Source organism: Camelus bactrianus, chromosome 16, assembly GCF_048773025.1.
Source record: "Camelus bactrianus isolate YW-2024 breed Bactrian camel chromosome 16, ASM4877302v1, whole genome shotgun sequence".
Classification (NCBI taxonomy): domain Eukaryota; kingdom Metazoa; phylum Chordata; class Mammalia; order Artiodactyla; family Camelidae; genus Camelus; species Camelus bactrianus.
The window spans coordinates 46,983,906-47,008,392 of NC_133554.1; the positions used below are offsets into that span (position 1 = coordinate 46,983,906).

The 24,487-nt window shown below is 53.2% G+C and overlaps 3 protein-coding genes across 5 annotated transcripts in view; 1 reads left to right on the top strand and 2 right to left on the bottom strand.

The window, feature by feature from the left end:
- Window positions 1-11,973, bottom strand: part of ICAM2 (intercellular adhesion molecule 2) — a 53,593-nt gene extending 41,620 nt beyond the window's left edge. The window contains exons 1-4 of one of the 2 annotated variants that reach the window (XM_074343480.1): window positions 11,804-11,973; window positions 9,819-10,085; window positions 8,116-8,436; window positions 4,344-7,419 (exon numbers count right to left, since the gene is read on the bottom strand). In XM_074343480.1, the coding sequence (XP_074199581.1) occupies window positions 7,238-7,419; window positions 8,116-8,436; window positions 9,819-10,085; window positions 11,804-11,864 (831 nt within the window). In that variant the 5' untranslated portion in view covers window positions 11,865-11,973 and the 3' untranslated portion in view covers window positions 4,344-7,237. Of the gene's footprint in view, window positions 1-4,343; window positions 7,420-8,115; window positions 8,437-9,818; window positions 10,601-11,803 lie in introns of those variants that run through there. The other variant, XM_074343485.1, reaches the window with a different exon arrangement.
- LOC105068020 (proline-rich protein 29-like) lies at window positions 3,248-6,385 on the top strand. Its single transcript, XM_074341877.1, has 6 exons — window positions 3,248-3,540; window positions 3,667-3,742; window positions 3,901-4,007; window positions 5,566-5,816; window positions 5,986-6,056; window positions 6,248-6,385. The coding sequence occupies exons 1-6, from the start codon at window positions 3,319-3,321 to the stop codon at window positions 6,274-6,276; spliced, it is 756 nt and encodes a 251-aa protein (XP_074197978.1). The 5' UTR covers window positions 3,248-3,318; the 3' UTR covers window positions 6,277-6,385.
- A 7,401-nt stretch (window positions 11,974-19,374) lies between the features above and the next one.
- Window positions 19,375-24,487, bottom strand: part of ERN1 (endoplasmic reticulum to nucleus signaling 1) — a 77,066-nt gene continuing 71,953 nt past the window's right edge. For both annotated transcript variants that reach the window (XM_074343487.1, XM_074343488.1), the window contains one exon: window positions 19,375-24,091. In XM_074343487.1, coding sequence (XP_074199588.1) covers window positions 23,879-24,091 — 213 coding nt within the window. In that variant the 3' untranslated portion in view covers window positions 19,375-23,878. The remainder of the gene's footprint in view (window positions 24,092-24,487) is intronic.

A 24,487-nucleotide genomic window follows, 5' to 3' on the forward strand; every position in this document is an offset into this window, starting at 1 on the left:
TGGCGTTTCCGGTTACACCCTGCCCCGGCCACGGAGCTGGACATGTCACCGAGGTCTGGCCAATCCTCTTGGTCACAGTGGTTGGTCCAAAAGCTGCATATGTGACTCAAGTGTGGCCAATCATGGCCCTTCCTTGGGACTTGTATGTACTGGTACAAAAGAAAGATAATCTCTCCTTGGGATTGTCTAAGTATGTCTGGAGTTACTGAAGTACATCTGGAGGTGCCTGAGGTGTGTCTCCTACAAGCAGAAGAGTCAGTCTGTAGGAAGAGGGAACACCATGCAGAGAGAGGAAAAGGAGGGAGGGAGGGACCTGAAGACACCTGAGTCAGTTAAACTATGAACCAACTCCATCACTAAACTTCCCTACATGAGCCCCCAAATCCCTTTTCCTAAGCTGGTTTGGGTTGAGTTTCAGTCACCCACACCAAAGAATTCTGCAAACCAGAATCACCTGTCAGAAAACCTCATCCGGACCCTCAGAAATTGGCCTCATCACACCCTGGCCTGAGGAGTCAGTTTCTTCCCTGAGTCAGTTCATCTGGGGTGACTTTCTGGGAGCTTCAGCAAGGGCTCCCCCAATTCCAGGGATCCCAAGAGGGGACGCCTCTGGACTCCAACAGCTTTTCCTTTCTGTTCGGCACTTCCTCATCTGTACAGAAAAGAAACACTGACATTTCCACTTGAAATCTTAAAAGGATCCTTTTTTCTCCATTTCGATTTGAGGAGAAGAGGAGGGAGCCCATTTTTCCAGTTCCCTGGTTTTTAAAGTCTGCACACTCCTCCTTTGAGTGAATTGTCTTTATTTGCATACCTATTTCCCTATCATAGGACATTGGGTAGCATTCCACTTTCAACGCCTAAAAATTACACTCTTAAAAAGAACACATTTGAGTAGAAGTCTTTTTTCATGTCTAGCTTATTTCCAGGAATACATTTACCAAGGCGACAGGGAGATATTTCCATAACTATTTTCTTGGGACACTTAAAAAAACCCCACAACCCGCACCCCAAAGACATAAATAAGAGTCCCCAGTAGGAAGAAATGGAAAAGGTTTAGGTGGCCTATTCAGCACCCCAAAGGAAATACTAGCAGGCAGGACAAGTAGCCCACAGGTTTCCCGCTGGTTTTCCACAGCCTTCTCGCCCTACTCTGGGCTTCCTTTAAAGGATGAGGGTGGCAGCCTCCTGGCTGGCCTCCCTGCCTCCAGCTTTGCCTCAGTTTAATCCAATGAGCGTTACACTCCCAAACAAATGTTCTTCAATGTCTATTTCCACATTTCACGTCACTGAACACAAATTTATCAGTCAGATTTTAGAATAGGTTTTCCCAGGACTTTTCCGCAGCCTTGGAGCAGATGTGGAGAAAGTGGGAGGCGGGTATCTTAGTTTGACTCCCCGCAAAGCAGAACCTGAGACAAGGATTTGGAAGCAAGTAGTTTATTTGGAAGGAGGTCCTAGGAAGCAGTGTGAGGGAGTGGAGAAGTGGGTAGGCTGGTGGATGGGGCGGCCCTTACAGCTTCTCCATAACTGCCTCTCTCCCTGCCTCCCTCCCTCTTTCCCTCTTTCATTCTCTCCACACACACGCACATGCATATATACATATAACTTTTAAAACACAAATTAGATCTTACTATGCTTTCTGATTGTTCTGCTTAACTGCCTTGGACATCATTGCACGTTAATTGGTGTATTGCACACCAAAATTGTCAATGGCTAATAGTCTTCCACCGGGAGGACAACCCCATCACACATATGTTCTCATTCTGGTTGACAGAAAGGTGTGAGGAACGAGATCAGTCTTCCTAAAACATGGCTGTGCACACGTCGTCCCCTTGTGTCTCTCCTGCTCAAAACACACCCGCAGCTCTCCATTACCCACACCGCAAAGCCTAACTTTATAAACTGGCTTTGGAGTCTGACCTATGCCTGCCTGGGCCGCTGGGACTGCCCTCTACCCAGCTCCTCTTCCACAGCCTGGCAGTGCGAGCCACTGGGTCTTTACAGGCCCTGACCATTCCTGCATCTGTGCCTTTGCCCAGGCTGTGTCCCCAGCATGGGCTGCCCTCGCCCTGCCACACTGTGAGGGTCCCCACCACCCTCGGAATTCTATCCTTCAGTAACTGAGTGCTCTCTTTTGTGATCCCTCCCTGTACATCTCCCTCAGAGGAGATTTTGCACAGACTTGTATGTTTGCTCTCCTTTCATGGATATGTTTTCACTTGCCAACCAACGCTGGAACCAGTGTGGCTGATCTCAGCTTGGTGATGGCTGTTGAAGCCATCACACCCACCGGGACAGCTAATGCACTGCCCACAGGCCCTGGACCCTGGAGACAGGGACTAAGGTACAAAGGAGGAGGTGGGACACCAGGACTGCAGGGAAGGAGAGCTGAATGGAAGTGGAGGGTGGGGGAAGAGCAACTCAAGGGTGCTGATCCCAGCGTCCTGTTAGGATTTTCTTTGGCTGCTGCTCAGGGTCTATGTTAGGATGGTCACAGATGCCGAAACAGATCTCTCTTTTCACCTGTTCTTAAACAAAGAAGAACTCGATAACTTCCTGTTCGAAGAATGCATGCTCTGGTAATTTTTCCAGGATGAGGGACACTGCCGGCACTGGTGTGAAACTCCCCAGACTTTTCCACGTCTTTGGAGAAGCGGATCACCTTGATCAGGAACCAGGGAGCAAACAGTTACAAGCAGGGAGTCAAGGGGCCAGCCACCTGTTTCTGGCCAGGGCTCAGACTTTGCTGTAAACTTGGTTGGTGTTTCCTTCCTTGGTCTGCTCCAGAAACCACTCTTGGATCTGCAGGATGGCCCTCTGATTCAGACAGGGGGCAGATCCTCTGCCCTCCTCACTCACCTGCCCCTTGCACCCAAGCCTGCTCCTACAGAATTCTCTATATCTGCTTAACTCATTATCTCTAGTCAACTGGGCTCTAGAACCGGAAAACCAAGTATCTGACTTCGGGCGGGCCTCTCTAGTCACTCACGGACTCACTCAACGAACACCAACCAGAGTCCCCATGCTAGGGATGCGCAAGAGTAGGGGGTACAGCGAGGGATGGGACGCGATACACAGGGAGCCCAGGCGCAGGGGTTTGGAGGTGGACATCGGGAAAGAGACAGGCCTCAGAGGGTAGGGGGTGAGGGTCCTCGGGGACCCTTGGTCGCAGAGGTACAGAGAGAAGGGAGAGAGGCGGCGATATCGGGTGAAAGCCGCAGGCGCCCGGAGCATGGGCGGACCTGCGCATGCGCCGATGGAGACTTTGGCGTCCCCCAGCGTCGTCAAGGTAACCCTGATCCACCACAGCTGGTCATGGAATCAGGGACTGGAGGGAGCTGGGGTCATCCCCCAGCCCAGAGTGCAGCCCTGACGGTGAAGGCTGAGCCAGGGAGTGGAGCCTGCCTTTACCCAAGAGGCCAGGGGTGGGGGTGGCTGGGTTGGGGAGCTGTCTCGGGAGGGTCTGAACTTCGGGTGGGGCCCTATTGGGTGGGTGAGGAGAGCGACCCCAGCCAGAGAGGAAAAGATAACAAGAGAGCTGGTAGGCATCTGGGGGGAAAAAGGAGAATGCGGCTCCTGGGGGGTTAGGGAGGCAACTCAGCGTGAGGCTGTGGTCCCCATTCCTTCCTCACCTAGCCTGACTGAGTCTCCCCCTCCCCCCAGCCCTGGGTGACCATTCTGCAGCCCCTCCCGTGGGCCATCACACCTCCATCCCCACAGAGAAGCCGCGTGAAGGAAGGTGAGACTCCGGGATCTCTCCACGTTGTACCCACCTCTGCCTGTCCTTGCTGCACGCCCCTTTCCGCGCCCCTGGCTGGTCACTGGGGAAAAGGCCCTAGGGTCGGAGCAAGGGCAGAGGGAGGCCTGGCATGGACCTGCTGAACTCCGGTCCCCTAGGCCTGCTGGAGCTGATGCTGCTGCAGAATGCACACATGCACCAGCTGCTTCCGACTGCCCAGGTGGCAGCAGCCCTCGACCCCTGGCCTGCCTGGCCCCGCCCTCAGGTGCGTGGGCTGGGGGTGGGGGAGTAGGGGGTGGGCCACCGGGCCGCCCATCTGCAGGTCCAGAGATGAGGAGCCATCTGGGGTTCCCCGATCTTGAGAAAAAGGACCAGGCAACAAAGGAGCCAGAGACAGCCCACACCCATCTCGCTGGGTCTCTTTGGCATCTGTTATCTGCAAGGCCCCGTGTCAGCCTCCATGGGGTGGCGGTAGGAGGGCCCCAAAATCCAGACATTGAAGATTTTGTTTTCAAGGTTGCTCTGCAGTGCACGCCCCCACTGGCTTGCAGGCCCAGGAGGGCAGGCACCATTGCACTGGGGCCTGCAGGGTGCCTGATACTTTTAGGGCTTAACTGATATTTACTGAACAAGTGAATGAATACATGAATGACTGTGAATACAAGGCAACTTTGACTGTGATTGGCACAAAGTGTGAGTGCCACCTGGTTGGGGCATGAGGAAAAGGTCCTTGGAGGAGCAGGTGGCCTTGGAACCAGCCCTTGAAAGCCAGGTAGGATTCTGATGCTTGGAAGAGGTGAGGGGTGTCTCCACCATCCAGGCTGGCAGGGGCTGAGTCAGGAGGTCAACCAGTGCTGGGCACCTTGAGAGGTCTGGAGAAGTGACAGCTGGGTGGAAGGAGGATGCCTATCAGTTTGAGTAGAGCAGGCTTCTAGGCGGGGCTGGTCAGAGGAGTCCAGGCTGAGGGAGACCCTGAGAAGCTGCTGCGGGCCCTCACCCCCAGGCCCTCACAGGGCCCTTGGGATGAGCGCCACCCCGTCACCAATGAGGCATAGGTGGGTCCAGGGACTGAGGGTTGACATAGGCTGGGACCTGGGACCCTTTACTGCAGTGCTTGCACCTAGACAAATGTCTCCTCCAGCAACAGGATATAAAAGGCACAAACTACAAAGGGCACAAAATAACTGCACGCACGCACGCTCGGGGCAATGATGAACAGTAAGATGCAAAAAGGTCACAGATCAACTGCCACGTCTGAGGTGCAGAGACCAAAAGCAGGGAACTGCGCATGACCCCTGCACACAGCACCACCAAGGGGGTGGGCAGACCACCTAGGCCACCCCTGCAGCCAGACCCACCGATCAGCCCCCACCGTCTCCCCATCTAAGGAACCAGCCCAGCCTCCTGGGGGAGCGACCAAGGGCACCTGTTTGTTGTTCCCAGTGAATTCCCAGCCTGAATTCCTTGTCTAGCCTCTTATCCGTTTCTGTTGATTAAAGAGTCCTAGGACCCAGAATCCATAACAGGGTGAGACGAGGGGCAGCTTGCTGGTCCCCCTGCCCCAGCTCTGGAGCCATACCTGGATTCCTCCAGTCCCTGCTTGGCCACTTATTAGCTGAGTGACCTTAGAAAAGTTGCTTAACCTCTGAGCCTCCGTTTTCCCACCTGCGAAATAAACAGTAACTGTCTCCAAAGTGCCTTGCTTGCCAGTAGTAAAGTCCCAATGAACAGTAGCCATTTTCTGTGGTGTATCTCGGGAAGTGATTTCAAGGAGTGGAGACTCATCCTGTATCATCTCCCATTCCTTTGTGCACAATCCCCAGGTCTACCTGGAGGGTCAACAGGAGGAGTGGAAGGAGGAGGAGGAGGAGGAGGAGGAGGAGGAGGAAGAGATGAGGGCTCAGGAAGAAGGCCCTTTGGTGTTCCACCATCACTACCTGCCCTGCCCGATGCCCGCTCTGGGAGCCCTGCTCCCCTGGCCAGCTCCTCTCATTTCCTCTCCCCTCCATCAGCCTCACTTGCAGGACACAGCCAGGGTTCAGCACCGTCCTCCTGCCTCTGGGAAAAGGCAGATGTAAGTGAGGTTGAGGGGGGCGGGGTCTGGGAGCTGCCAGGGCCCTTCTCTGAGGCTGGGCTGGAAGAGGTGGCCAGAGGCTGAGGGTGGAGATACTTGTGGGTAAAATTCCAGGGGCCACCCTGGGGCCTCTGATGGGAGGGTCTTTCTTTTCTCTTACCCACCTCAGGCGAGCCGTGCCCCCACCTCCACCCCCCAGTGCCACAGAGACTGTGGGTGCAGATGTACCCCCGGCTTCAGGTAGGTACTAGATGGATGGGCAGCGGGGCCCAGGCCTAGGGGTGGATCAGAAGACCAGTAGGGCCACGTGCCCTGTGTGTAGCAGGAGCTCAGGTGTCACTGGCAGGCAACTGGCCTGTCCCCTTCCCTTTTCCTCCTTGGGGTCCATGGAAGCAGGAGGGAGTCAAGATGAGGGTGCTGTCTCCCCCCAGACTACTATGATGCCGAGAGCCTACCGTGAGGACACACCGTGGCCCTGGGATCCACGCCAGCTTCATCATGAGGCTGGAAACAGCCCTGAAGACTCCGTTTGCCAACCCTGCACTCACACCTGACAGCGCTTCTTACTCCCTCAACGAACACCAGGCCCTCTCCCTTAGGTCAATCAGTCCCCTCTCCACTCCAGGGAGACCTTGAACCAGCCAGATCTCTGCTCCTGAGGGAGAGCCCCTTAGAGCAGTGCCCAGGTCCTGGAAGCCACATGAACGCCCAGTCCTGCCCCACTGACAGCTGCCTGGGCTAGGGAAGGCCTGAGAACCAGATACCCCCTTCGACCTCCTCCCCTCCCCTCCTTCTGGGATGACTAGGGCTGCAGTATCTCGGTTTGGCCCAATAATGAGCGGGAAGTATGAGGACAGGACTGCTTATGTTATCCATGGCTCTCTGAAGGCCCAGTGATGGGGGAGACCCTCGGGGCTCCTGCTCTTACCCTGTAAGCTGGCTCTGTTGGGAGAAAGGAGAGGTCAGTGCCATGTCCTGCTCCAACGGGAAGTCGCCTGTGTTTCCAGAGGGCCATGGGGGAACAGTGTCTCACTGCTCCTCTGGCCAGATTGCGTCTCCCCCACCCTCCCCCAGGAGGAATGAGTCACCCAGGGCGGATGAGGGTGAGTGAACGGTGCCTGGGCTGGTCAGCATGGAGGCGCCCAGGGCCTGGGCTCGCTGGGGCTCTGGAAGGCCCCTGTGAAGGAGAGGGTGGAGGGAGGCTGACGAGACATTTGGAGACAGAAGTCCAGCAAGGCCTGGTGGGTCCCCTTCCTGGCCATTCCCAGGAGGAGACTGAGGCATGGGGTTAAGTCCAGGGGTCTGTGTTCGGACTAGGAAAGGAAATGGCCCCAAGTCCTCTGCTGCTTGTCACAGTGTCCTTCAGCCAGGGCTGGACCACAACCCTAAGGAGCCACACTCAGTTCCAGTGGCCATGCCGCTCAGGCAGGCTGTGCTGGGTGGGTCCCTCTCAGCCTCCTCCAAGCAGCTTGCACCTTGTGGATACCTCTCCGCCTCTGGTTACCCTGCTGGCCGAAGACGAAGCAGAGCAGGACGGATGGCACAAACAGGAGCAGCACCGACACGACCACGATGATCACCATCCAGTTGTCTTGCACAGGCTCTGGGGAGGGAGGGGACAGTGGTCTTTGAAGTCCTCTGGTCCTAGGCGTCACAGCCTAAGGGGGAGCAGAGGTCCACCCATCACCCACCTGACCCTCGTCCATCCTGCAGTCACCTTGTGTTGCAGACATGAGTGGCAAGTTGGGTATTAACTAGGGGGAAGGCGGAGTAGGGTCCTGGCCACCAGCCAGGCCTCTGTGAGACCACCAGGGCCCAGATGTCCCCTTGGCACCGGCCCCTGGCACCAGCATGTGGTTGCTGTACATTATGGCCTGGACAGTGGTATGGTCCAGGCTGAGCCCCTCCCTGGGTGGAGATGAGGGTGCTTCTACCAAACCATGTGAAGACACGGAACATCTTGGCCATCTAGAGTCACAGAACAGTGGAGCTCCAGGGGACCTACGGGGTCAGTCAGGCCAAACTTCTCAAGTGGAGCCGGGCCAAGGCCAGGGAGAGGAGCTTGACTTGGTCAAGGTCCCGCAGCTCACTAATGGTCAAGCAAGTAGTTGGGGTCTAACCTGGGAGCTTGGAGAGAGTTCCAGGGAGGAGACAGCGCTAGAGGGAAGCCTTGGTACAAGTGCGGGGCCGTGGGAGCCTCCCCCTGAGCCGGCAGAGAGCAGGGCAATGGCTTTTTCTTCTTCCGAGGGGCTGAAACGTGAACTGTCTCCCTCCACCTCCTCTGGGGGCTCCCCCTCACCAAAGACCTCCAGCGCCTGGGAGTCTGAGACGCTGTCAACGACCTTCACGCCGCGAAACCGCAGGTCCATCTTGGCCTGGCAGGAGAAGTTGTGGGAGCTGTCTTCCAGCTGAGCCTCAGCGCTGTACGTGACCATGGCCTCTTGAGGGGAAAGTGCTGTCCCCTCAAAGGTCTGGCTGTGCAAGACCTCATTGCTACGGAGCAAGGTGACAGTGAGGCCCTCGAGGGGCGCCACGGAGGGCACCCTGCACTCGATGGTGAACGGGCTCCCTACGGCCACCCGCGTGGGCTGCAGCTTCAGCAGCACTTGCTTTGGAAGGTCTGCAGGGAAGGAGGAAGGCAGGTCTGGTCAGGACAGGGGTGCAGAAGCAGCAGGCCCCACCGCGCCAGGACCATCCCCTGTTACCACGTGTTCTCAGGAAGTGGGCTGGGGCCTGGCCTGCTCTAGAGGGTCAAGAGAGGAAGGAGGAAGCAGGTCAGCGTGAAGGAGGAACTGGGTGGTTGTTTTCCGGACATGACGATTTCTGGAATGGACAAGAATGGAGGGGGCCTGGGGTCTACAAGGAAAAGCTCCAGATTCTGTAATACAACCAAGTAGAAGGATATGCAAAGTTTGAATCTGTCTCCTTCCTCTCTGGAAATTAAATACAATTTCAAAAGTTAAACAGGTTGGATAAGTATGTTGAAGGAGACTTCCAAAAGAGTACTCATGGGAACTGGGCCGTGAATTGTGAGATTATTAAGAGGTGCAGGCTGGAGTCAGCCACCTCTATTCTTCTCCATCAAACTCAGTAGTCCCTTGGTTCTTCTTTGAATTAGAATAACTTGCCCCGGTCACCAAATGACAATACGTTAGACTAAGGGCATCTTCCTCCTCTTTTGATCCACTGATGATGGTAATGAGGACTTGAGCACCACCCTTGGTGCCGAGCTGTTGAGAGAACCCTGGCTTATCCAAGGTCTCCGTAGCCTGTGGGCAGGTTGTGTGATGGTCACACCTTTGCCAAGGGCCCTCAGGGGAAGATACAACCACCGGGTGGTGCCTCACCCTTTTCTCCAGGAGGCGAAAGGGCTACTGGGGTTTGCCAGTGCTCCTGACGGGCACCACGCTGCTTGTGCTGGGATTTGGGGTGCTGGGATGGGGGTGTGACTGAGCTGAGAGGAGACTGTCGTGCTGCATGGGAAATGACTTTCAGATTTGTCTCAGTCTTGCTTGGATTGCCATTCTCTAAGCAAACCTCAAAAACAGGTTCTAGCAGCCTGAAGGAGTCGAGGGGAGGGTGTGAGCAGCCGCTGAGCCCCCGGTCCAGGTCCTGCTCCCTGTCACCCCAGGAGCCCAGGGAAGTGGGGGCCAAACCGAGAGTAGTCAGCAGCAAGAACACAGCGGCTCTGCGAATACCCAGTAGACACAGGCTGTGGCCTGGGGAGGGGCCCCGCAACACAGCACTCACAGAACACAGGGGAGGGCCCTGCAACACAGCACCCACAGAACACAGGGGAGGGGCCCGCATCACAGCACTCACAGAACACAGGGGAGGGCCCTGCAACACAGCACTCACAGAACACAGGGGAGGGGCCCACAACACAGCACTCACAGAACACAGGGGAGGGGCCCGCAACACAGCACTCACAGAACACAGGGGAGGGGCCCGCAACACAGCACTCACAGAACACAGGGGAGGGGCCTGCAACACAGCACTCACAGAACACTCCGATGTTGAGCCTCTTGGACCCCAGCTTCCCGGAACACCAGAAATAGCAACGCATACTCGAATTCTGGGAGACGTTGAAGATCATAAACGATATCCACTGTTGGTCTTTTTGAAGGACAATTGTGTCTAGGCTGGTCTCCAGACCACCCTTGCTAGGGTGGGTACAGTTGGTACTACAGTTAATCACCCCAGACCCTCCGGACTTCACCATCAGCTGCTCTGGTGACACTCGTACCTCGAATGCCTCCTCACCAGACCCTGGAAGACAAGAAACACTGGGTAGCAGGTGTCCTCGCTGCCCTGCCCAGTAGAGCTGCCCATGGCTGCCAGTCTGATGAAGGGAGAGGGGTCCGAAAAGAAAGGCCAGGGATGGCCCCTCTGGTCCTCTCCCCTTGCTCAGACCTGATCGCCTGGTGTCGAGACCAAGGAGGCTGCCCCCACAGCTCGCTCCCTGCCTCTGGTTGCTCTTCCTCCAGCTCTGTCACCTCAAGATTAGTCTTTCTGATGCACATCTATTTCCATGCTGAGGGATCTTCAAGGCCCAGCCCAAATGTCTCCTCCTGTGAAACAGAGGTGGACTGTGTCCTCTGAGCCTCCATGGCTGTGGGATCGACACTTCCGTCCCTTCTTTCCTTCCTCTGCAAATCCTTTTTGACCACCAGCTGTGTGCCAGGCACTTCTAGGCTCTGGGGATCCAACAGGCACCAAAGCGCACAAAACCCCACCCTTGCAGAGCTCAAGCTGTAGTAAAGGAGACAGGCGATAACGAACAAGTGAAATAGGCAGCCTGTCAGTTGGTGGTTAAGTGCCTGGGAAAGGAAACAGGGAGCGGGGCGGGGTTGCCATGTTAAACAGCGTAGTCAGCACAGGCCTCACGGAAACACCAGTGTTTGAGCAAAGATAAGAAGCAGTGGTGGATGGCCGGTGGCAGGGCCAGGGGTGGCACTTGGAAAGCCCAGCAGGGAACTGCATGTGGAGGGAACTGCCAGAGCAAAGACCCCGGGGCCAGGCCAGAGGAGATGAGGATGGCTGGAGCTCAGTGAAGAGGAAGGCAGGGGGAGGTGTGATCCAGAAGGGAATGGGACCCTCTTGCAAATGACTGATATTCATGCTGATTCTCCCTTAGACCCTTTGGAGCTTCTAGAAGGCAGGGCCCAGGTTTTGCATGTTTCCTTTTGTCAGCACAATGCCCTGTGTGTGGCATAGAGCCAAGAAGTGTTTCATGTATGTAGACAGGGCCCTGGGCGCTCAACCCCCACCAAGTGATGACCTGAAGGTGCTCGATCCCAGTGAGCTGGGTCTGTCTGCGTCCTAATCTCCCGCCACACTGGCAAGCCCCCTCTTAGCCCTCAACTAATAGCATAATGAAGGGGTGAGAGAGGGGCTTTGCAGGAATAGGGAACTAGATTTGAATCCTTAGTTTGCCAGGTACTAGCTGTGTGGCCTTGTTCAATGTTCTTCCTCCCTCTGAGCCTCAGCTTCCCCATCTGTCATGTGGGCTGGGTTGTCATGAAAAGCACCTGGCGGGTTGTCCAGAATAGACTGCTGGGTACATGCTGGCATTTTCCTTTCTGTCCCCTGGACCCACTGCAAGAGGTTTCATTTTCACTTTTGATCCAGAAGGTGATGCCCTCTGTTATCCGCCAGGCCACATCTGCTGACCAGGTCGGGCATGCCCTCATCTTCTCCTGAACTCTGTCTCCCTTCACCTCGGCCTCCAACCTGCCACATCCACATGCCAGGAAGCTGTGGGGTCCAAATAACCTGGCATCCAAAAGGCCACGACCCTAACCCTAACCCAGGGTCACGGGAAGCCAGGCTGGCACAGCATCTTGTACCCATGGTGGGCGGCCGCTGGACTCAAAGCCTCAGAGATTTCTGGACCAGGACAGCTCTCCCGCCCAAAGCCAGGGGAACAGGCCCCCCACCCTCTGGGCTGGCACATGCCCAGTCAGGAACCCCAGGCCCTGGCTCACCTGGGCAGCAGAGCAGGGTGAGAAAGGCCACACACAGTCCCCAACAACAAAAAGGGGACATCTTGAGCAGTGTCCAAGGGCTCACAGGAAACAGCCGAGGACTACCTGGAGAGAGTTGGAGGGCGCGGGTCAGGGACTGGTGGCCTGGAGCCACAGCCCGGAACCCTCAGCCTCTGTGCACTGATGATTGCATTTCGTCTTATTATCTGAGCGGTCCTGAGGAAGCCACGTGGTCTGTAAGAACCAGGAGGCAGAGGGCATAACCTAGTCCTCCTGGCACATGCCCTAAATTCAGGTCCCAGGTCCAGGACAGACGGTCACCACAGCTCAGCAGGCAGAGACTCCTGGGCAGGTTTGTTGGTGCTCTGGTCACCTGCCTAGCATGAGTCCACTGAAACCCTGACACCCTGCTCAGCCTTCAATTCAACCAGCCGCTGACTCAGCTGATACAGGGACACCTTGAGGGAAATGCTCCCACAGTAGCTCCCCAGCAGTCTGGACTGTTACAGACAGAGGTACCAAGGGTCAAGCTGGCTGAGGCCCAAACCCCCAGATTCCATTTCCCTGGCCTGGCTCATGATGCACCCCACTCCAGGCAGGGAGACTTGATCCTGGGGCTCAGGACCTGAGAAGTTGCAGTGTGTTGCTAGACAGGATATGTTAGCACTGAGGGCATCCCCAAAAGCAGTGAGCAGGTGACAGGGGAATTTGATGGTCTGGAGGGCCTTCCCCGGAGGCTTCTGATCACGACACCAGTTTTCTGAGGCCCCAGTTATGCCTGGAGCCCTGTGGACTGACAGGGCTTGGGAAAGGCAGGAGAGGAGAAGGCTTGCTTGTTTTCTTAGGGGCACCCCAGATACGGCCTTCCAAAGAGACGCCCCAGTGTTTTGGGGACTCAGGCCAAACTGCATTCCTGGGTTGGGAGGGTGGGGTGAGCTCACGCCCTTCTGTTTGGCTGCTGAGGCCAAAGGCTGTTATTACTGTGTGCAGATGTCAGATCCAGGGAAGACCCTCAATGGCAGCACTCGGGTTCAGAACAATGCCCAGAGCAGATGGAGGAAAGGGTGAAGCTGTAACCCTAGTCCAGGGATCTGATGCCACATAGTCTACAGGAAACCCTCCTCCAACCCAAGCTAGATGCCAAGGGGGTGGCCCCAGGGCCTCAGACAGTGGGTGCTGCTATAGTAGAGACTGTGGTTTCTGCCGGGTCAGAATAATAATAACAAAACAAAAATAATAGCAATAATAATACAACAGTGAACAATTACTGACAAAGCACTCTACACATATTAACTAATCAACATCCAACTTACTGCCCCCTCTTACAGACAGGGAAACTGAGGCCAGAGTGATTAAGTGACTTTCCCAGGGTCACAGGAAAGCGGTCATGAAGTTGATGAAAGAAATGGGAGACTACAAATGGAAAGAGATGCTGTGCCCATGGACTGGAAGAATTAATATTATTAAAATGAACATACTACCCAAAGCAATCTACAGATGCAATGCAATCCCTATCAAAATACCATAGGCATGTTTCACAGAACTAGAACAAAGAATTCTAAAATTTGTATGGAAACACAAATGACCCCAAATATCCAAAGCAATCTTGAGAAAGAAGAATAAAGTTGGAGGTATCATGCTCTCTGTTTTCAAACAATACCACAAAGCTACAATAATCAAAACAGTATGGTACTGATGCAAAAACAGACAATACAATAGAGCTCAGAAATAAGCCCAGATTATATAGTCAATTAATCTACAACAAAGGAACCAAGAAGAAACAATGGGGAAAAGAGAGCCTCTTCAATCAATAGTGTTGGAAAAACTCAACAGCTACATGCAAAGAGTCACACTAAATGACTTTCTCACATCATATACAAAACTAAATTCAAAATGGATCAAAGACTTGAATGTAAGAACTGAAACCATAAAATTTGTAGAAGGAAACACAGGCAGCACACTCTTTGGAATTCATCTTAGCAATATTTTTTGGATATGCCTTCTCAGGCAAGGGAAGCAAAAGCAAAAATAAATAAATACATCAAAGTAAAAAGCTTTTGCAGAGTGAAGGAAACGAGCAACAAAATGGAAAGGCAGCCTAAAAGTGGGAGAAGATGTATGCAAATGGTATACCCAATTCAGGGTTCATATCCAAAATATACAAAGAATCATACAACTCAACATTAAAAAAGAAACACTCTATTAAAAGAAAAAGTGAACCTAAAAACAGGACACACTAGTTGTCAAGCTCTGTGCACCAGTGTAGGGCCTCAATCAGCTTTTGTGTGTGTGAGTGTGTCAACTTCTGGTGTACAGCTTAATGCTTCTCAATCAGCTTTTTATAGCCTAATTTTCTGTTTTTTACGGGGGGTGGACTTAGGTTTATTTATTTTTACTTATTTTTTTAATGGAGGTACTGGGGATTTAACTCAGAACCTCGGGTGTGCTAAGCACACACTCTACCACTGAGCGGTAAGCCTCCCCTGCCAATAGCCTCATATTTAAGTGTGTATAACCCAGAAGGCTCACCAGACATTTTAGAAAATCTGCAACTTGGAAAAGATCAAGAGAAACAAAACTGATCTCAAAGGTCACAGAGAGAATATAGGGAACTGAAGAAAATTTTTTAAAAATGTTGAATTGATTACCTCAAATACTAATTTCCCCTTAAGAAAGGGACAGGGGTCAAGAGCCCTTGGAAATTAAAAATGATCGCTGAAACTGAGAAAAGTGTCCTAGGAAATTTGGAAAATAACACCAGGAAAATTTCCAAGAGGAACAAAAAAATCAATGAAGGGAATATAAGACATAAAAAGGTAAGTGACATGGAGGGTTAAACTCAGAGTTCCAACATGCTACTGTAAAAGTTCCAGAAAACACACACAGAGCAAGCAGAGGGGAGACAATTGTTTAGAAAATACACAGGCACATTTTTCGTAATGGAAGCACATGATCCTTTAGGTTACAAGGGCTCACCCTGTGCCTAGCATAATGAATAAAAGGATGTGCACCCAGGTATGTCATCGCAAACTAGCAGGGGACTGTCCCAAAGGTTTCCTTAGATCACACTCTACTGACTGGGCGGGCGCCGGGGGTCCCCGATTGAGGACTTGGCCTCATTCCTTCAGGGAGCCAGTAGCCAAGGACACCAGATGAGCACTCACTCTACCTGGATGCAGTGAGAACCCACCCTGCCATGGAATTGGATGACCAGCTCTTTCTCAGTCCCAGGGACTGGCTTGTGGAAACCAGGATTTTTTACAATTAATTGATTGATTGATGGATGGATCTTAGTTTGGGAGGGCTAATTAGGTTTGTTTGTTTGTTTTTAGAGGTGGTCCCAGGGATTGAACCCAAGACCCCATGAGTGCTAAGCATGTGCTCTACCAGTTGAGCCATACCCAACCCCCAAAACCAGGATTTTTTAAAAGCAACATCCAATATTCTTCAAAATGGGATTTTAAAGCTGATGTACGTGTATATTTAATAGGTGACAAAGATACACCAAACCATGAATGATGATTCTCTTGCGATGCACCTTTGTATAATAAGCATCACCTGGGGGTGAAAGACTGCACAGCCCCGGCTTGTTGGCCTGGGCATGTGTGTGCTGGCCAAGTTCCTCAGACCCTGCTTCTGATATGAGAAGGCCCAGCTAGAAGTGTTCAAACAGCCAAAACAACCCCTCAGCCCCTTGGGGTGACGAAGCCCACGTTGGTAGGGGAAGGGCAAATTTGCTAAGCCACAGCTGTGGTTTCATTGGGTTTTTTCATCATTTTGCTTCTCTTTTGTTTGGAAGGAGGTGGGGGAGGGAATTAAAATACTTGTTTACCTTGGTGGAGGTACTGGGGTTTCGAACCCAGGACCTCGCGCATGCTAAGCACGTACGCTACCACTGAGCTATACCCTCCATCCCCTGTTGTTGTGCTTCTTTTGCCCTCAGTTTCTTCCCTCTGTAGCACAAAAGAAAGAAGGGGCCTTCTGAGCCTCCCAGGATGGAGGTCAGACCTCAGCTCCACACTTCGTGGCACCGGGTAGAAATTATCCCCTTTCTGACCCTTGGTCCTCCTTCACTCCCCCTAAAATTGTTCTGAGGAGAGCGGGTGCTGAGAGAATCTCCATTCCATCTTCACCCTCTACCCTCTCCCTTCCAACCTAGCCATCCCAGCCCCTGCGAAAAGACACCAAAACCCCCCGCAGTTTGTGCCAAGGGAGGGCAGTGGGGGTGTGCTATCCCTGCCCCTCCCACCTTCCCATGGCTTCAGCCCACATCGCATCAGGTATCACCCCAGGGCCAAACAGGGTAATCAGTCACGGATGGAGAGAGCAGAGGGGTAGGAAGGGGAAGTCAGAGCACCAGGAGAGAACCCCTGTTCTCTGCACCCTTGGATGGTCTCAGAGCATGAACTTTTTATCCTGCCAAAGCTGACCTCACCTTTCCAGTGTGTGTAGCAGCCTTTTCCCTGGACATATTTCCGTAATGTATTAGTCAGGAGGGCTCAGCGCACTGCGGTGACATTTCGGTGGCCGAACGCAAGGGCTTCTCTGGCTGGTGAGAAGTCTTCTGAGTCAGGTGACTCCCTGATTCGAATTGCTTCCACCTTGTGCCTGCACGGAGGCCCATCACTGAGGCAGGGGAGAGGGAACTGGAGGCTTGTGCCAGCTCTGAAGTGCTTTGGCTCAGAAAAGACCCGTGTTACTTCCACTCCCAGCCCAGAGGCCAGAATTAGTTATGATCTCCAACCTAACTTGAAGGGAGGCTGGGAATGTGGTCTTCCTGGGTATCCGGAAAGAGGGAAGGAAGATTTGGTGAAAAACAGCATTATCTCTGCCACTCCAAACACCTTTCCTTTTCTTTTTTTTAAACTAAAGACAGTAATTGGAGATGAGGGTATCTCCTCTCTTGGAGAATATCCCGTTAGCATGTGAAAGGCCTCTGACCAGTATTGCAGCAAATAAGGAATCTTTAATTCAGCATTTCTTAAAATTCTTTGGTCATTGAGCCCTTTTTTCTAAGTTTAATCTCCTTTGGAACTAGTACTCTGAGGTGCAAACTTTGGGAAATTGACTAAATGTGTCACCTGTGGCCCGTGGTTCTCTCGCGTTGGGCCAGCCACCTCTCAGAGAAGCCTGTCTGGACCAGAAGGAGCCCCTGCTGGTCCTGGAGGACGGCCACCCCACCCCCACCCCATGGTGAACAGCTCTTTCTCAGCGCCTCCCCCACTGGCTTCCTGTGATTCACACCCATCCGGCAGCCCCTTTGCAGGAACTATCCCACGGAGGGGTGGGCCTCAGGCATAGATAAATGCTCACTTGGAAGAGACCTGAGTCCAACTTCTGACACAAAGCAGAATTTCTCCCTGGCCTGTTCAGGGCGAGGCCTTTCCCCTCGGTTGGATTCCTAGGACCCAGCTCCTGCTCACTTGCAAAGCCTCCTTTGGCCTTGCTGGGCAGCTCAAAGTGTTAGGCAGACCTCCCTCCTACAGCCGGGGATCTGCTGTCCGGGACCCTGCTCCCCTGCTTCCAGCTTAAATCCTCTGAAGCAAGATAGCCAAGCCCGTTCATCACCACGTGACAGACATCTGAGCGCCCACCTGCTCCCCCCACCTATCTCTAGGCCAAACTTCTGTCTCTTCAAAAGTCTGTGACCGTTTCCAGGCCCCTCACGGCCCTGCTCTCCACCCCCAGAGCCACCACGAGTGTCAAGGCCAGACTTCCCATCATCCTTGGGGTTGGGCCCAGCATTCCAGTTTGTCCATATCTGCTGGAATCCTAATTGGGTCACGACTCACGGTGGTGGTGATCACTCACTCTTTCCAGCTTTGTGTAGTCTGCAGGGAAACAGAACAAACCTATTTCTGGGGCTCATTCAAATCACTGAGCCGGCCTGGGAAGGGGAAGGCCGACTTGGAGGCACAGGGAGCAGAGGGCAGGGAAGAATGCTTACTGGGCTCACCTGCTAACCTCCTCCAAGGCCAAGTGTACTCAGTTACTGTCCTGCTGACCCTGCCCCTCCTGCTTCTGGAAACTGCCCCCTCCAGCCCCTGCCATCTTTCAATAAGGTTTCTCACCAGCCCTATTCCTCTGCCCACAGCTAACCGGCCCAGATACAGGATCATGACTGATTTTTGGCCTTGACAAAGGATCTGATCAGTCCCTCATCAATGTGAGGTTGTTAAATGTTCTTGATCTGGAGGGAAGTACTGGTCGTCAAGGAGCGAGGAATGAGGCCAACCTGCAATTGGGGCACAAGATGCCCCAGCGCTGTGCCTGGCTCAGTGGGAAGGGCAAACAGGTGGGGCGGTTATGCTGGCTGTTAGGATCTCTTGAAGCCAAGGCATGGGTCTAGCACAAGTGACACAGGTGGGACAAATATAGAAAGTACAAGGGCGGGAGGTATAGCTCAGCTGTAGAGCACGAGCTTGGCATGCACGGGGTCCTGGGTTCCATCCTCCGTACCTCCATTAAGGGGGAGAAAGAAGGAGAGAACGATAGTATAAGGAGGTGCATTCACTGATCGAGGACAGTTGCGTCTACATACACATGTATTTAATAGAATATATCAAATACTCAGAAAAAAGTCCTCTTCACAGCCCAACACTGACTCAGCACAAAAACAGCAAACCCCGTCTCAGTGGCCCAGAGACCATGGCCCTTGCCTGCAGTGTCCTCCGTCCTGCAGACCTGCACCTCTCTGTTCTAAGAGGCAGCTGACAGTGCTAGCAGGTGCCTCCCTCCCTGGCTGGGGCCAGTTCAAGACTTGGGCCCCAGCATGGGCTTTTAATACCTTTTCAGGGAATCCAAGAGCTGTCTCTGCTGTAGCGTCAAAGGACAGGAGACAGGGAGCAGGTGCCAACAATGTCCCCCTCGTGCTCCCGTGCATTTGGCTGCATCCAAGGGCCAGCGCTGCAGAGAGACGAGGTGCCCATGGCTCTCAGGGATGCTCCTGGTGCCCACTGAAGAGGGGAGATGAGATGCTGGTGGGCAGAGTGGAAGGAGCCAGCTTGCTAAGCTGTCCCAGGACTGGTGGGCCCTCGGGGTCCTCCTGGGAGCTGCCCCCTCCTGGTGGTTCAGAGAAAGCAGAGCCTCCTCTGACTTCACCAGAGGCGGTGGGGTCAGGGAAGGTGAAAGCATGTTGAAAGCACCCTAAATCCCAGCTGACTGGCGGCTGCGCTCCCTCCCTCCGTGTGGGTGGATGTGTCACGGGCTTCCAACACGCACAGGTTGCTGGTTTTTCTCCCCTTGCGGATTTCTTGGCCCAGTAACCTAGTCACACCTGTCCCAAACTCTGCCTCACCTGGGGGCATCTCTGTCCCAAACTGGCCACCTTCCTGGAATTCAGCCCCTGGAATCGATACTCTGGGGGACTTGCTGCAGTGTTGCAAGGAACCTTTGCCCACAGAAACGAAGGAGGGCTTTCCAGCCCGGGTCCTGCCATGACACCAGCAGGCAAGCACACCCTCCCCTTTGTCCTCCCCCTGCTTTGCCAGCCAAACCCCTACCGGGATGCCAGCCAAGAGCAGCCCCTGGTCTGAGAGGGGTGGGAAAGTCTGTAAGAAGATGCAGCTGGCTTCCAAATCTAAAACTACCTTTATTTGTGGTTGGCTCAACAGAAGATGCCTTCATCAATCAACAGAATTATAAAACTGTACAAGAGGTACAAAAATAGGCCGTTTAACTTAGATAATTACCCTCACATCATCAAGCTTTAAAAATACATAAAATTGTACAATCTGGCAGTTTATAAAATATAAAGCTAAAAAGAGGGTTTTAGGTTCCACAAAGAGGATTGTATCACACAATTAACACATATCCATTAAACAATTAACCGTTCACAGAGAACACACAATGGCACAGAATTTTTTTTAAAAATCACTCAAAAATTAGTATTTTTACCCTGACCAAATTATTCACCCTTCAATGACAAAACTACTGTAAGGCGTCCATCCCATGGAAGGATACAGTATAACTTTTCCTTTTCCAGTTTTAAAATGGTCAGGGGTGTTGTCCAAAACAAATCTGATGTGCTTTAAGCAAGTGCAATTGTCACTGGATACAATTCAGAGTAAAAATTAAATAAATATAAATAGGTTAAATAAATAGGTGATGGCAAAAGGAACACTACATAAGGTCTGCATCTGAGAGTGCTGCGGAGTTGACTGGTAATGCTTTCTAGGTAGGTGGGGACTGCCGCGTCACAGCTTTTGGGTTACTGAAAAGGAATACTGTACCCGCCAGACACACAGCCCGGGTGAGGCGAGCGGGGTGGGGACTTTGGCTGGAAGTGTCCGTTAAGGCTGCTCCAGGGGGCGGCTCATCGCACATGCTGTCTGTGGTTTTCCAATGAATACAGAGAGGATTAAAGTGCCGACACAAAAATCAGAAGCAGTTACTCATGGGAAATCACTGTTTCAGAAAGAAAACCAAGTATAGGAAGAGTAGACCCTGTGGTTTAAAAGATAAGGTCCAGCCCTGGCAGTTGGGATTCTGGCTCATCTGGACAGGACACCTGGTGACTTCCTTCCACGCAAGGTCGATGCGCCAGGCCACGGTCAGGTGAAACGACTGCTCAGGACGGTGAAGGGTGGCCAAGGAAAAGAAACATTGGGGAATAGGAAGAAGAGGGGTTTCAGAAACTGCATGAGCAGAGAGAATGCTGAAGAGAATTTGAAGAGGTTCTTTACAGATGTACTGAGGTCTGCCTTCCAGCCTGAGAAGGCTGCGGAAGTGGAACCAGCCCACCTTCCTGGAGGCCCTCAAGGCTGAGGGTCCGATGAACAGAGATGCAGGATGAGAACAGCCCCGGGAAACCCAGGCTTGGTCAGAGTCCAAATGCTGAGACGAAAGTGGCCAAGAGGAGAAGGCCCTACAACCACATCGGCGGGAGCGGTCAGATCAGCCACCAGCTCATCTCTTGAATGAGTGAGGAAGATCTCAGTGACAAACGAATTGCATTCACACAAAACCTCACCCACAGGATCAGGGTGAACTCTGCTAAGGACCCTTGTAGACTTGGTGGAAGGGAAGTACTTTGCTGGACCCACTAACCTGGGGATCTTCCACTATGACACATGTAATGGGTCGGAGTGACATCTCCCTGGGAAGAACCTATGAGGACAAGGGACTGAGTGAGTGACGGGGAGGTGGGAGAGGACCTTGGCACCCAGGATCTTATACCTCAGCCTCCAGGTAGTTTAGTGACTTATCAAATAACAGCAACGATTCCCAAAAGTGCAAACGCTCTGGTGCCTAGTGACCCGTCGAGCTGTTCGAAAACTGAAGTTAAAAGGACTCAAGAAGCAACAAGAGAATTCTGGCAGGTGCGCCAAAGGCAGAGTCAATACAAGGCTCCACGCGAGATTTAAACAAATTACGGCGTCCCTGGGATTCCTAACAGATGCGACTAAAATCTGTCTTAAAAAATACGATGGTGTACCTCTAAGAAGTCAAACAGCTTTCCAGGAACCTTACTAAAGATCAAACAGTTCAGCTGTGACAGGACGCAGCAGGCAGCAGAACCCTCTTCTAGCAAAACAAAGATACCTTCCCCCTGCACCAAGCACAACAGGAAACCAGAATTCTAGAAACCAGAACAGGATACGCCACATGCTGCCCAAGGTGTTCCCATGACAAGTGCCCACATGAGAACTCTTCACACCACCTAAAGGCAGGGGACGGGGTTCCTATCGGTGACAGAGGGAAAAAGGACAGAAGGCAACCTGGCCAGATGTGATGGGTGCAAACCCCCAGGGCACGCCCTTCCTCCTCCTCCCCCCACTCCCGAGTTTTCTTGGCGGCGCTGACATTTACTCACTGCTCTTTCTCTCTCTCTCTCTCTCTCTCTCTCTGTCTCATCGGCTCTTATGAAACAGAGCTTTTGCCTGTTCTGTTCACCTGCGTCCTGCCCAGCTGACACAGTGAGCGCTCAAAGGAAATACTCTGTATAAATGAGTTTGAGAAAGTTGCATGCTTAAAAACTAGTGTGATAAGCAGAAAAGGCATTTTTTTAAAAAGTTGTTCTGGAGACGAGCTGGGCCAAAACAGGGAGCTGACATAAATCCTGGGCTGCGGGGAATGACCTGGCTCCCCCCGAGAGACAACATTCAGCAGCAGGGAGAAGGCAAGGCAGCTGCCCCCCAACCTCGTGGAGAGCTGGCGTGTTCCTTTAAGTCACTCAGCTTGGACTGGCTCAGCCTCTAGCCAGCGGGCTGCTGAGAGACCTGCAGAGCAGGATGGAGGACAGCGGGGAGGGGCAGGCGCTGGCTCGGGGAGTCAGAGCGGGGAGAGGAAGACCGGCTGGCTGTGTTCCTGGAAAACGGACGGTGTGCACAAGACACCACAGGACCCACAGAGGATGCCGGGGTCCAAGGTCTAAGAGAGGTAACTGATGCGGTTTAAAGATGTAGGATAACATTAAAGGAGAAGAAAGAGTGACGTTAGGTATTAGGAAAGGAAGGGAACTGAGTTCTCTGAAGGCAGAATGAGCGTTTTTGAGGAACAGCCTTCATTCAAATACACCAGCAGAAACATCTCACAAGAAGAAGAAACAGTGATTTCTCTGTCAGTCAGCAAACCTCGACAGTAGCTGAGTGGAGTCTCAGTTCACCAGGACAGAACTGCAATGATCCATTCCCCCGGCTGCAGAAAGTATACGGAAAATGTTTCCTTACTGGTACCCTGATTGCATTTAACTTCTAAGGCTCTCGGTAGAGAAGACAGAAATTTTTGACTGAAACTGAAGTTAAAAATTATATTAATTTTAGGGGGAAAAAAACCCATGGTATCGACATAATTTAGAAATATTACTTTGAAGTTATTTCACACATGCATATAGTGTTGCTATAACATTTAACTCTTCAGCATCAGAGAATGTTCTGCGTATGAACACTCTTACTGGAGGGGAACGGGTCTGTGGGTACCACATAAAATAGAAGATGTGTCATATTTCTTGCATTACTTCCTCATGAGTAAGCTTCAAGTGAAGTTGATCTCACGCTTATGTAGCATTCTACACTATGATCAAAATATAAAGTCATTAAAATCTGCTGAGAGAAACATAGAAGCCTGTCCACGAAGCATGTGGTGACCCTGGCCTCGGCTCTCAACCCCCTGGCCTGTCCTGCTGGCCCCAGGGACAGAGCAGCCTCAAAGCTTACCTGCTGACCAGGGCTCTCCCTGGGTGGCCGAATGTCCCTTTGGACTGCTCCTCTCCAGTCCTAAGCTGCTGATTCTGAGCTGCTCTCCTTGGTGGCCAGGGGACTTACCACCTCTTGCCCCCAAATGCTCCTAAACATCCCCAGGTGGCCCAGCACATGAATCTACCAAAGGCCACCATTCAGGCCACCAGTGTGCTAGGCCACAGCTGCCTCAGGACAGAGAGCCCACTTCGCTTCTGAGAGACCCGTAGTCTCTGCCTCACCTTCCAGCGCGCAGTGCTGACCTATCCTGACATCGTGCCCCCCAAGTTCAAGGCTTTCCCTGCTCGGGAGGAAACACTGGTTACAGTGACCTCATAAACTGTGGGCGCATCTGTGATCGGTGAGGCATCTCCGAATCCGGGGGACAACACCCTCTGAACATCCTTCTCCTTCCTCCCAGGCACCCTCACCTCTCGAGCCCTGCTTCTAGCAGAGGCTGCATTTGGTGCATCTCGGCCTAGCTGGTCCAAGAGAGATGCTCCTGGTCCCAGCACACAGGCAACACTGAGGATACCCTCATCTCTTCCTTGAAGGCCCATAGGTTGACATCAAACAGGAATTTTAAAAAGAAACGCAAGTTGTGAAGCAAGTTTATCCCGGAGAAGGCTGAGGGTGCTCCTCTTGCTGCTTCTGGGACCGGCCCTCCTTTGCAGACGTCCACGCCTTTGTAAAGCTTTCAGGGCCAACGTCTTCCCAGGTCCCTCGCAGGTCAGCATGGGTCAGCACCCTCCTTTGCCGGCTGCAGAGCGGCCAGCTCAAGGCACTTGGCTTCGGAGCCTGGTCTCCCTGCTAAGCTGGGAGGCGTCAGGCTGAGTGAGGCCCGTGGAGACCAGGCCCTCAGTCACAGCCGGGGCCACCAGAACGGAGGCTGCCCGGCTCAGAGGGCGTCTGGAGTCATGGGGGGCCGGGACTCCGGGCGCTCGAGGGAGTAGTAGGGCTGGAAGGGTCTCTCGTGGCAGCACAGCTCCATGGCCCGGTAGGTGTGCAAGAGGAGGTGGGGGAAGCGGGCGGTGAAGTAGCGCACGAAGTCGTCGGGGAGGGAGCCCAGCGTCTCCCGCACCTCCTCGGGGAGCTCCCGGTAGTGGTGCTTCTGCAGACGGGACACAGACACCGGAGTCAGCGGTGAGGAAGCCCGCTGAACGCTGGCAGGAGCCTCTTATTCAAGGCAGACAGAACGTTAGCTGGGTCTCGGTAAAGGAACAACCCATCTGCTCCCAGGCCTCTTCCCGTCCTGGGGGCAAGGGGCGGGGCTCCGAGGCGGGGTGGGGCCTGGCCAGGCCCAGGGCGGGGAGGTCCCGGGAGAGGGAGCCTCCTGGGGCCGGTAGGGGGCACCAGAGAGCCCGCTTCCCAGAGCATAACCCCCCACCTCAACACCCCTGAAGGGAAAATCCACTTAGGGGACAAACAGCCTCTAATTTTTCCATTGCGGCCAAAGCCTCCCAGCCTCTTGAGGTCACGATTCCAGTGTGGATGGAGGGGCCCACAG